Source organism: Passer montanus, unplaced genomic scaffold (assembly GCF_014805655.1).
Source record: "Passer montanus isolate IOZ18808 unplaced genomic scaffold, ASM1480565v1 scaffold45, whole genome shotgun sequence".
In the NCBI taxonomy this organism is placed as follows: domain Eukaryota; kingdom Metazoa; phylum Chordata; class Aves; order Passeriformes; family Passeridae; genus Passer; species Passer montanus.
In genome coordinates, this window is record NW_024369373.1 from 4,895,285 (window position 1) to 4,907,429 (window position 12,145).

The 12,145-nt window shown below is 60.5% G+C and overlaps 1 protein-coding gene across 1 annotated transcript; it reads left to right on the top strand.

Moving 5' to 3' along the window:
* The first annotated feature begins 3,418 nt into the window (after positions 1-3,418).
* Positions 3,419-7,022, top strand: TPPP3 (tubulin polymerization promoting protein family member 3). The gene is made up of 4 exons (XM_039721228.1): positions 3,419-3,493; positions 4,402-4,746; positions 5,769-5,922; positions 6,173-7,022. The coding sequence occupies exons 2-4, from the start codon at positions 4,559-4,561 to the stop codon at positions 6,359-6,361; spliced, it is 531 nt and encodes a 176-aa protein (XP_039577162.1). The 5' UTR covers positions 3,419-3,493; positions 4,402-4,558; the 3' UTR covers positions 6,362-7,022.
* Positions 7,023-12,145: the final 5,123 nt, after the last annotated feature.

Genomic DNA, 12,145 nt, shown 5'->3' on the forward strand with positions numbered 1-12,145 from the left:
TGCTTTTGACACGTCCTGAGAGCATCTCCATGCGCTGCCTTGAGTTGCAGGGTGGGCAAAAGCGAGTTCCTGCCGGAGGATGGAGCTTTGCCCCGCTCCTGTGCCCGGTGCCACGCACGGCACGGCCGCAGCTCGTGCTCGGTGGCACAGCCGGCACGGACCCGGCACGGACGGCACGGACCGGCATGGACCCGTACAGACCCGGCATGGACACAGCACGGCCCGGCACGGCCCGGCACGGACCGGCATGGACCCGTACGGACCCGGCACGGACCCGCACGGACCCAGCACGGACTGGCATGGACCCGTACAGACCCGGCACGGCCACAGCACGGACCCGCACGGACACGGCACGGACCCGCACGGACCCAGCACGGCCCGGCACGGCCCGGCACGGACCGGCATGGACCCGTACGGACCGGCACGGACTGGCATGGACCCGTACGGACACGGCACGGCCCGGCACGGACCCGGCACGGACCGGCATGGACCCGTACAGACCCGGCACGGACACAGCACAGACCGGCACGGACCCGCACGGACCCAGCACGGCCCGGCACGGCCCGGCCCCGCTCGGCAGCCGCAGCTGAGCCCCGCTAAAGCCTTGTGGACGCGCTGTTGCTGGGGTGACCGTGTACATATTGCACAACCTCCGAAACACTTCCCTCTGTTTTGTAGCAACTCGCGCTGGAGAAGCGGCGTTCCCGCATAACCTCATCCCACCCCAGGCACGGCCGAGCCAGAGACTCATTCCTGGAACGGGATGAGTCCCGGCAGGCTGCGATGCCCAGCCCCGGGGGAAGCGAGGGGCAAAGAGGATGGGGGTGAGCACAGGGGCTGCTCAGAGGTTGTGCTTGTGCACCCCGAGCAGTCACAGCGCTCCGAGCTCTGTGTGAGGGTGGGGAGGGGGACACAATCTCAGCAGGAAGCAGCACGGCAGCCGATGCTGCACCTCGGGGATGCAGCTGTGTGTGAGCCTCGGTGTGTCTGGGGTGAGCGCTGGAGCATTCGGCTCATTATTATGTCCCTGGGGCAGGAGACAGCCTGGGAACATCCTGACCTTGATTAGAAGGGGAAGGCCCCCGGCGAGCTGAGCGCGGAGCCGTGTGCGTGCTCCTCCATCACATCACAGGACCTGTGCAACCTTCCCTCTCAATTCCTGCCCGTGCCGTGGGCTGCGGACCAAGTCACAGCCTCCTCCCGGGCTTCCTTTTCCGGGCTGCGTGAGGAACCGGGGAGCCGGCCAAGGACCGTGCTCCATCCCGACAGGGCTGTCATGGTGACAACAAACGCACAACAAAGCCCAGCCTTAGGAACCGAAATGTGACCTGCTCAACGCGAGCCCGTGGGCAGCTCAGCAGCCGTGGCTCAGCGCCCCCTCAGCCGGCTGTCCCTGTGTGCCACTGCTGGGCTGCCCGGGCTCTGCAGCCCCAGCACCAGCCGGAGCTCCTGCAGAAGAGCTGCCCACGCGTCCAACTCCTCCTCCACCTGCTGCTGGCTCGGAGGATCCCGGCTCCCACGCTGCCACAGCTGCCAAGTCCTGCTGGGTGCTCCAGCTGATGTTACCTGGCTCCTGTCTGGAGATGTCAGCTGGAAGCAGAGCCAGACACCTGCTTTGGTGGGGAGCTGCAGGGCAAGCTAGGGATAAGGCTGTACCTTCGTCAAGACTTCACCACCCTCCTCTGAGTGGCAGCAGTTATTCCCTTGCCCTTAAAGCAGAGAGTTTACAGCTCCTCCCCACCTCCTGCAGGTGGGATCACACCTCTGGGTCCTGCTGGCCTGCAGAGAGGCTGGTTGAAATTCCCACTTCACAGCCAGGCACTGTCAGCTCTGACCCTCTGCACTTTGGAACCTGCTTTAGTATTGTCTGAGGAGCAGGGAGAATGTGTGATCAGGAGAGTCCTCCTGCTGCCACCTGCTCCACGTAGCTCCCAGGCTCTCTGGCCATGTCTGAGCTCTACCAGGACAAACTGGAGACAGGAAAAACACTTGGAGAGATCTGCCTGGACTCTGGCATCAGGTGGGTCTCTGCACTTTCCCTTCCCACTCTGGAATGTCCCCTCCAGGATGTCCTTGCCACCCTGCCTCTGGCTGGGCTGTGAAAGAGCAGCTCTTGTGGAGCCCCTGATGGAGGGGCCACAGGGTTGGTTGGGGGCACAATAAAGTGGGGTCCTTTTTGTGTCTGACCAGCTGGCCAGGGGCTGTGACACACCTGGGGCCTCTGGCACCAGCCCTGGCACTCACCTCTGCAGTGAGAGGTAAGGTTAGTGATCCCAAACTCCCAGAGCTGGCTGGTGGTTACCTCTGGAGGTCTCCAGACCCTAATCCAAGAGAGAATCAGTGTGAGTGGGGTGCTCATGGCTTTGTCCAGTCAAGAACAGGCAACAGTGTCTCAGGAGAGAGCAGGTACCCCTCAGCCAAGCAGGGGAGGTTGTCACTGGCACTGTGCCCCACGGCAAAATGCTCTAAATGCATAAGCAGAACTGATGCCCTGGGGCAGCTCAGCCATGGGACACCTGTGTTTGTCCTTAACCTGCAGGTTCTCTGCACAGGGAGCAGGGCAGACAGACCACAGGGTGCCAAAGACTGATGTTTGAGCCACTTCCCGGTTCCCAAAGCTGCTGATTTGTCCTCGGGACGCCCAAGGCAGCAGCAAATCTCCCACTGTGTGTCCTGGCTGTGCACAGCTCCTGCTGGTGCTGCAGCTGATCGCCCACGATGCCCTGCACCCCCGAGCGATGCCAGGAGGGCATCAGAGCAGGCTCTGGGGGAGCAGCTGAGGTGGGGCAGTGAGTAAGAGCTGTGGGTTGTGCTGGGGCTCCATGACAACCACAATATTTGGGTACTGCCTCAGCTCACAGCACCCACTGCGAGCCCAGCGTGTGCTCATGCTCCAGCTGCCAGGGTGGGCAGCGCTGGCCTGGGGCTGCTCCAAGGGTGTCTCACTGGGCCACAGGTGCTCACCACAGTCCCTGGGTCACCAGAGGGGCTGGCGTTGTCTCCCGAGCCTGGGCAGAGGCCTTGGTCCGTGGTGTCACCCACCAAGAGGACAGTTCCTCTGTGGGGGGCAGGGAAAGGGCTGGAGGGTAAAGCACAGCCGGGGTGCCAGGGGGAGCCTGTGCTGAGGGGGTGGCGGAGAGACCTTGTGGTCTCATGGTGGACCCTGAAGGGACCTTGTGGGACAAGGCTGGGGTTTGCAGGGTGATGGAGAGAGCTCGTGGGGTGCAGGAAAGGCTGGTCAGGTGCCGGTCGGGTCTCGTGGGGAAGCAGAGAGGCTTCACGGGGCGGTGGGGGGTCCCAGAGGTGGTCCGGGTCCGCTGCCCGGGCTCGGTCTCCCCGCCCCGCGGGCGCTCCCGGGGGAGGCGGGCGGGGGCGGCCCGGCCCCTCCCGTCCCCACGGCCGCGCCTTAAACACGGCGGGGCCGCCCCCGCCCGCCTCAGAGCGCGGCGCCGGGAGGCGAGACACTGACCGGGAGCGACTGAGTGCGCTGGAGGTGAGCGACCGAGCCACCGGGACCCCCGCACCCCCTCCGGTGCCCGTCCTGGGGCCGCTGCACGGGAGGGAGGATGCCGGGGGAGGGCGGGCGGGGGTCGTGGCTGCCTCGGCATCCCGCAGCCGCCGGCGGTGACCTCCCAGCCGGGCGGGAGAGCTGCGGGGCCGTGCGGGCTCGGGCTGCGGGAGGACGGGGCCGGGAGGCGACCGGCGGCATCCCCGCCCCGCCGCGCCTCCTTAGCGACGGTCGCCAGGCAACGCCCATCCTCCCTAGCGACGGTCTTGGGGACCACTCCCCGGCCCTCGCCGAGGCTCCGGGGTCCCACGCCAGCCTCTCTTGCCCGGGAACCCACCGGGCAAGGTACCCGCTCTGCACCTCGGGGTGCTGGAGCTCCCCGAGCTCGGCCGTGCCTGCTCCTGGCCGAGGTGCTGCGGGTGCTCCACGCGTGGTGAGGGATGCTGAGCCGCCAGGGCGAGGCTGGCGAGACGATGGCAGGCGGGGATGGGACAGCAGCAACAGTGCCGCCACGGGGTGCAGAGACTTGTTGGCTACTCGTCACCCCGCAGGGCATCACGCTCGGCCCAGCCCTGGGGGCAGGTGGCAGCGCTGGGGTGCTGCAGGCTCCGCACGGGGGGATGGAGGCAGGGGAGAGGTGGGGCTGAAGGCAGGCGGCCGACCCGCTGCTCCTGGTGTGCGAGCGGGAGGAAGGCGGCCGCATTGCGTCATTCCCGGAGAGCACTCCCGAGGGGACGGACAGGCTGATGCACTCAGTCCCCGCCAGCCCCGGAGCCGACAGCCTCGCTGCTGGCAGCTCTCCACCAGAAACCTCCGCTCCCCAAGACCCGTTCTTGGCTTTCGGCCTCGGGGCTCACCCGAGCCTGCTGTCAGCCCCCATCCCACACCCGCAGGTGCTGCCAACACCCCGATCCTGCTGCAGAGCCGCCACCCTCGCCAGCCTTCCTCCTCCTCCTCCTCCTCCTGCTGCTGCTGCTGCCCTCGAGGGCCTGGAGCAGCCGGCTGAGCTCTGCGTGCAGCCAGAGGAGCCCGGGCCCGTCCTGCAGCGCCATGGCCGGGAACGCTGAGATGGCATCCCTGGAAGAGAGCTTCCGCAAATTCGCCATCTACGGCGACACCAAGGCCACGGGGCAGGAGATGAACGGCAAGAACTGGGCTAAGCTGTGCAAGGACTGCAAAGTCAGCGACGGCAAAAGCGTCACCAGCACCGACGTGGACATTGTCTTCTCCAAGGTGAAGTAAGTGACTTGGGTGCCTTTGCAGCATGGGCAGCGTGTCGGGGTCCCCACAGAGCTCTGCTGTGTGCCCAGGCTGTGCTTCCCACTTGTCACGGAGCTGTGGGAGCTGTCCTGCAGTGTTCCACCTTCAGGTGGGACATGTGGCTGCTTCTGCAAGAGCTAATAATGAATCAACCCAAATTTGGGGGTGGGAGGCTCAGATTTGGTGCAGAGATTGTGCCCCTGTTCCCACTCCAAGAACTGGGGTGGGCCTGGCTGGCTCTACCTCTCAAGAGGTGCCACAGGGAGCAGAGGAAGGTGCTCAGGGTTACCCCATGAGATGTGGCCCTTCCCTGGGCCTGGCCAGCCAACGCCCAAGCTTGGGGAGGACTCTGGTCCATGGCAGTCACAGGGGAAGCTTGAAGGGCTAAAAGGCACCTGGAACTGTTTTTAGGGTCCCTGGGGACACAGTGATGCTTCATGCTCCACACCAGGGTCTGGGAACAAGGATGGGTGAAGAACCTGATTCCTCCATGTGCTCTGTCCAAGAATTCCCATGTTCCTGGGTTGGGTCACGTGGAGCTGAGCACTGGGAGGTTTTTGGGGTGCAGGAGAGGAGGTTGCTGTGCTACCCTAGAGATGAGGACCAGGAGCTCAGGGCAGAGATACTCTGTGCATGTCCTTTCAAATTTGGCTGGGGGATTGATGCCTGCCAGGGGAGTGTGGTGGGCAACCCAGGCAGGCTGGGAGCAGTGGGGATGGATGCACTCCTCTCCTGACACCAGCACCGGGTCCCAGAACACTTCCATGCACCCTGGTGTTTGGTAACAGGGAATTCCACAGCATGTGGCTGACAAGCTCCTGGAGCTCAGCACCAGCTGTGCCCAGCCCAGCCCATTCAGCTGTAGCTGAATTTCAGAAGTGGGTGAGGGTGGACCCGAGGGTGGTGTAGGATAAAGTCAGGGTCTCTCTGATGCAGCTCATCCCATTTGGAGGCAGAACCCAAAGAGGTGCTGGTGGCAGCCTGAGTTTTGTTCTTGCAGAGGGAAGACAGCCCGTGTCATCAACTACGAGGAGTTCAAGAAGGCCCTGGAGGAGCTGGCCCCCAAGAGATTTAAGGACAAGAGCAAAGAGGAGGCGTACGAAGCCATCTGCCAGCTGGTGGCAGGGAAGGAGCCCATCAACGTGGGCGTCACGGTGAGTGAGACCCCGGGGCTGTGGGGGCAGGGGTGATCCCAGCAGGGGAGGATGGAGCTCTGCCCATGGCACAGATGCTTTCTGGGAGGACCCAAGGCCCTGGGTGAGGGGGGACCTGAGGGTTTCATGGGGCACGGGGGGCACAGCAGGGGGGTCTTTGGTGGGTGCCTGGAGCTGGTGTGGAGCAGGGGATGGAACTTGTGTGGGAAGGGGATGGAGCATCTTCCTATCTCCCACGTCTCCCATGCAGAAAGCCAAGACAGTCGGAGCCGTGGAGAGGCTGACGGACACCTCCAAGTACACGGGCTCCCACAAGGAGCGCTTCGACGAGAGCGGCAAGGGCAAGGGCAAGAGCGGCCGGGAGAACATCGTGGACACCAGCGGCTACGTCAGTGCCTACAAGAACGCGGGCACCTACGACGCCAAAGTCAAAAAGTAGGGACGGGTGCCCGTGTGCCCCCCGCCCCGGTCCCTGCACGCTGACCGCGGGTCGGAGCCCAGCCCTGGGAGTGCCCTGAGCCGGGCCCGGGAGGCTGCGCTGGGGCCCGGGGGGCTGTGCCGGGGCTGGCGGGATGTCGGTGCCCAGCCTGGGGGCACCGGGGAAGTCGCCGGGCCGCGATCTCGGCCCCAGCGCCGCGCCCGTCCTCCCGTGCTGTGATCCCCCGCCCCGCCCGTGTCCCCCGTGCTGTCACCCAGCCCCTCACCGCACTAACAGCACTGCTCCTCAGGGCTCCCCGGCGCCCAGACCTTCCCTACCTCAGCCCCGGCTTTCGGGGCACCTCCCTGATCCCCCCGGGACCGCCGCCTGTGGTCCCCTCGGGGACCTGCCTTAACCCCGCGCCAGTGTCACCGCAGCCGCCCCCGTGCCCCCCGCCCGTGCCCTCCCCGCGGGGCTCAGCCCTCCAGGCTCGGACCCTGCGGTGCCGGAGCTGCCGGGATGCTCCTGGCCCAGCCCCGGCAGAGTTTGGTGTCGCCTGGCCACGGGCAAAGGTCTCCGAGCCGAACCCCCGTGGCCCCCGCTCCCTTCGTGAAGGCCGAACCAAAGGATGCTGCAGGCCCGCGCTGTAACCCGGCTCTGCAATAAACCCCGTCCGCACTGAGCTCCGCTCTCCTTCTGTTCGCGGCCGGGCAGCCGCTCTGCCCCGGGCCTGGCCCGGGCCACCGAGGGTTTTGGCAGCTCCTGGCTGGCCCGGGTTGCCTGAGCAACCGCAGGCACACAAACACGAGCGCCTGGCTGCCGCTCCCGCTGTGTTTGCAACCAAACACTGGAGCTCCTGGTAACGATCCCTGGAGCGGGCCGGGCTCCGGGGCGGGACGGTCACTGCGTGAAACCGGCTGTGGGGGCTGTCACCCCGTCCCAGGCACGGGTTGAGCCCGCTGCAGGGCTGCTGCGGTGGCATGCCGGGGTCTGCAGCTGCACATCCACCTCCAGGGTCAGCACCCAGAGCCAGGCTCCCTAAATAACCACGGGGTCATTCCAGGTGCCTCAGCCGTGGCACTGGCACTGCTCGGGGCGTGAGGGATGTGTCGGGGGCTGGGACAGGCTCACTCACTGCCATGGCACAGCACTGCACCTCTGCATCCCAGACACCTGCTTTGGCAAACACAGGAGAAAGAGGTTGTCTGGTTGTCTTCTTGCAGGCTGGATTCAGCCCCATCCCCAGGGAGGGTGGGGGCTGTTAACTCTGGGGGATGTTAACTCTCCTTTCTCCTCTGAGTGGGTTGGAGGGAGTTTGTGGCTCTCTGTCCCTAAAGGCTCTTTATGAACATCCAAACTCCCTCGAAAAAACTTGCTTATGAAGGGAGAGGCAAAGGCACTTTAACCCTTTGCTGCCTCCATTGCCCAGCTGCACAAATGAGCTGCAGAATTCCCAGGGCCAGGCTGCCCTGCATGCCTTGAGGTCTGGGGAGGTGACTCAGCCCTGTCCTTGGAGTCTTGGCAAAGGAAGAGTATTTTGGGAAGAGGTGAGCAGGTCAGGCCCCACAGGACTCATCCCCTGCCTGTGTGTGGTTCTGGTGTGGAGCACAGGAGCTCCCACGTGGGGACAGCCCTGCAGGGTTGCAGGTGTTGACGTGTTTCTGATACAGGGAAATCAAGCCTGGGAATCACAGAATTATTTGGGGTGGAAGGTGCCTTAAAGACCATCTCATTGCAGCCCTCACACCATGAGCAGGGACACCCTGTTGTTCCAAGCCCTGTCCAACCTGGCTGTGAGTGTTTCCAAGGAATGGAGCATCCACACTTCTGTGGCCAGCCTGTGCCAGAGCCTCCCCACCCTGCTGCTGAGGTGATGCCACTGCTGCAGAGGTGCTGGCTCATCCAAGGCAGGACTGCAGGATGTCCCAGGACAGCCAGCTCCAGCAGCCAGCCTCTCCCTCCTCTGCATCCTGAACAGAAGCAGCTTCTCCACAGCCTGTGGAGCCCTGCAGAGCTCAGGTAAGAGCTCACAGCTCTCACAGCTCCCACCTGCTGCCACGCCCTGCATAAAGATGCTCCTCCTCACCCACTCCAGTGCCTCTTCAAGTCCTTCACTGCTTTCTTCACAGTTTACACAGAATTTCCCCCCTCCAGCCTTCTTGGTTCTCAAGGAGGCAGCTCCAGCACCCTGTTCCCAGCATGGAAAAGGCATCTCAGTCATGCCAAAGCAGCCCCAGGAGAATTTGTGCCAGTAAAAATTGGCTGGATCTGTTGGCTGCAAAGTGCCCCAGATCAGCCTGAAAAAATCATGTCCTCTGAGGTGATGGGAACAGCTTTCTGGGAAGAGTAAGATATTGATCTAGATCTTCACCAAAAAGGGGAATCTTACTGAATTCCAGTGTAATGATCTCCTGTGTGTGCATGTCCAGGGCTCCCCTGTTCATCCCTGCAGGAGGGTCTGAATGCCCTTCAGAAACAGCACCTGCAGTGCTGTGGCTGTGGCCTGGTTACAGACACCTCCCACTGCTCCTCAAAGTGGTCAAATCCAGGTGGAGACACAGGCAAGTGCAAGGAATATTGCCTTTAAACTCCTGAGCAGCGTGGGCAGGAAATCAGAGGTTCCTGGAGTGGCTGGCAGTGGGGCACAGACTGACAAGGAGAGGCTGAGCTGGATTGCTCAGCACTCCAGAAGACCAAAACCTGAAGAAACTTCCACAGCAGCAGCAGCTCCAGCTCTTTCCCCAGCGAGCTTGAAGTGGTGCCACAGGCTGCTGGGACCCTGCAGATCTGCTCTGTGTGATGGAAGGTGACACTGCCCCAGGCAAGGGCCTGCAGCCATTCCTCATGCTAATGACCTCCCCTGGCCAAGCATCTGCTCTGAGCTTGGCTCCCCACCAGCCCCAGACAGACACTCAGCCAGCCTGCAGTTCCCTGGCAGCAGAGGAGCCAGCAGCAGGCTGTCCCAGCCAGGGTTTGTGCTGTGTGCACTGGTCCAAGCTCCAGACATGAAGATATTTTCTCCTTCCCACTTGTCTCTCCCCTTGGTCATGCTCTGGCCACGCTCCCACAGTGGAAAGATGTGCCAGATCTTGTCCCCTGTGGTGCCCTGCCACCAGAAACTGCCACCTCCTCTGGGTTTTGGACAAACCCAGACTCTTACAAGGTGATGTCTCATGCAGCCCAGAAGGATCAGGTAGGTGGTTGCAATTAATTTAGCTGTAAAATGTGTTTTCTGCCCCAAGGTCTCTTCCCTAGAGAGCTTCTAAAATGATCTGGGCTCATGGCTAACGTGCTTCATGCTTTGACAGCAAGTTGTGTGCTGGGGATGAGGGAGCTGGCTCCTCTGGGAGGTAATTTCTCTCTAGGATGAGCAATTGGACCAGAAATACCAATGAGGATGGATCACTCTGGCCCTCAAGGATATAGATGTGTTCCTAGAAGAGGGAAATAATGGATACCAATATGCCCAGGGGGTTTTACCCTTTCTGCCCCTGTGCAGGATCACCAAGAAGAGTTCCTATGATGCCCAAACATCTTCTCCCCAGGGAACATCCCTCCTCAGGGAGCACTGTGCTGGTGCACAGCAGGGCCTGGCAAACACCTCCCTGTGGAGCTGTACCTGCCCTGCTTCCTCAGTACTTTTCCATTTCACTGCTAGCCTGATGGACAACGATTCCAGAACACCCAGACAAGGCTGTAAATCGTGTTCAGACAAGATGCAGAGTGCAGCTTCTGTCACCCAAACCCAACACTTGAATTCCAGCTCCTCCTGAGACTGCTGTGGCCACGTGTGCTCCAGGCAATGCTCACTGCCAGCCACGTGCTCCAGCACTGAGCTGCAATATTGATTCAGTGCCCTCTCAGATGGAATTCAATTAACTAAATTACCATCTTCCCAGCATGGCGTGGTTCCAGATAAAATGTTATTATCCAGGACCCATCCCTGCATTTTGTTAATGTAATAACTGCAGCAGAGTTGTGGGAACACAGCTGGAGATGGAAGAAGGGAGATGCAGAGGAAGAAAACAAAAGGCAAGGATTGGATTCACCAGATTTAAATACAACAGGAGATACCATGCAAGGTGAAACTGGACATGGTCCATATTTAATGTCTGTTTTGTTCCTTGTAGAGGGCACAATTGTGCAATTGCTCTGACCTCCAGAAGTACCCAGAGCTGTGTGCACAGCCTCACAGGTGTGTGATGCACACCCTCCCCGTGGGGGTGAGGCTGCATTTCTCATGACTGGTGCATTTCTCAGCTGGAAGAAGGGTCTTGGGAACAGTGTGGCTGCTCTCTTTAGGCAGCTGCTGCAGCAGGGTGGTTTGTGGATAGTAAAGACCCAGGCAAGATTGTTGCAGAAAAAGAGGAAATAATAAGCAGGCATTTGGGAGAGGGCACCTGCTGCAAGGATATTTTTCCAAAACTGATACACTGATTTCATCGTGGAACTATAGAATGTTTGGGACTAGAAGGGATCTCAGAGATCCTTTATTTCCAACCCCCTGCCATGGGCAGGGACCTTCCACTGGCCAGCCTGGCCTCGACCACTTCCAGGGATCCAGGAGCAGCCACAGCTGCTCTGGGCACCCTGTGCCAGGGCCTGTCCACCCTTATAGGGAAGAATTTCTTCCCAATATCCAACCCAACCCTGCCCTCTGTCAGTGTGAAGCCATTTCCCCTTGTCCTGGCACTCCATGCCTTTGTCCAAAGTCTCCCTCCAGCTCTTTTGGAGCCCCTTTGGGGACTGGAAGGTGCTCTAAGGTCTCCTCCTCTCTTCTCCAGGCTGATTTCCATTTATTCAAAATCACATTTTAAAACATTTGTACTTGGAGCTCTAAGCTTGTAGCCCAGAGCTCAGTGTTTGACAACCTGCACCTACAGCCAAGATTCATTTCAAGATTTCATGCAGAGATTGCTGACAGTCCTTAATAACAGATAGAAGCTGTTCCAAGAGATCAATAGCAGGTGCTAAGACAGCTGGAAGCACATCAGTGGAGCAATCACATCTGTGATTGCAAAAGGCAATCAGGTCTCCTCTCTGCTTTGACCCAAGATATTTTTATAAACAAGAAAAGGTTTCATCAGACACAGAATATTCCTGATGTGCTGCTCACTGAACTGGCATTTTCATGACTTGGCTTAGAAGCCTGTGACCAGTTCCAGCCTCATTAAGGGTATAATGTGTGTTAATGGTCCCCAAAATAGCTCTCTCTTGTGTCCAAACCCATCCATTTGCCAGCGGGGGGGGCATTACGAGAAGCAGACGCGGCTGGAGGAATTCTGCTGGGACAAGGCACCACGTCCTGCTGTGACAGGGGAGCTGTGACAGCCTGTGACCAGCCCACCCCTCTGCCTCCTGCACAGCAGCCCTGGGCTCCTGGAGCTCAGTCCATTGTTTCACTTCCAGTCCTGGACATAACACCTGGAAACTCAGACATTTCCCAAAATAACTCCTCAGAAGGGAGCACAGGGAGAGGGGTGGGTGAGTTTGCAGGTGCTGCTTTCTGAGCATCTTTCTGTCAGGCTGGGCTGCTCTGAGGGACAGAGGGGATCCAGCAGCTGGAGGTCACACACAGCAGAAAATCTCAGAGCTGCCTGTGAGAGGCTGCACATTCTGTTTGTGAAAAAGCTTATTTTGGTCCTTCAGCAGCCCAGGTATCCACCCTACGATGCTCTGGCTTCCTTAGAGTAACTCCATTCTTGCTGTACCATGACTCCAAGCTCCTGGAAAATGCCAATGGGGCACAGCTGGCCCTGGCAGCACACGTGTGGGGTTGCTCTGTATCAGCTCTCCTGAGCCTCA

What these genes read in the sequence shown, in the direction of transcription:
- TPPP3 (XM_039721228.1), top strand. Translation starts at nt 4,559, where the DNA reads ATGGCCGGGAACGCTGAGATGGCATCCCTGGAAGAGAGCTTCCGCAAA. An exon ending in ATTGTCTTCTCCAAGGTGAA is followed by an intron (nt 4,747 to 5,768) that starts GTAAGTGACTTG and finishes TTGTTCTTGCAG; the next exon opens with AGGGAAGACAGCCCGTGTCA. An exon ending in CCATCAACGTGGGCGTCACG is followed by an intron (nt 5,923 to 6,172) that starts GTGAGTGAGACC and finishes TCTCCCATGCAG; the next exon opens with AAAGCCAAGACAGTCGGAGC.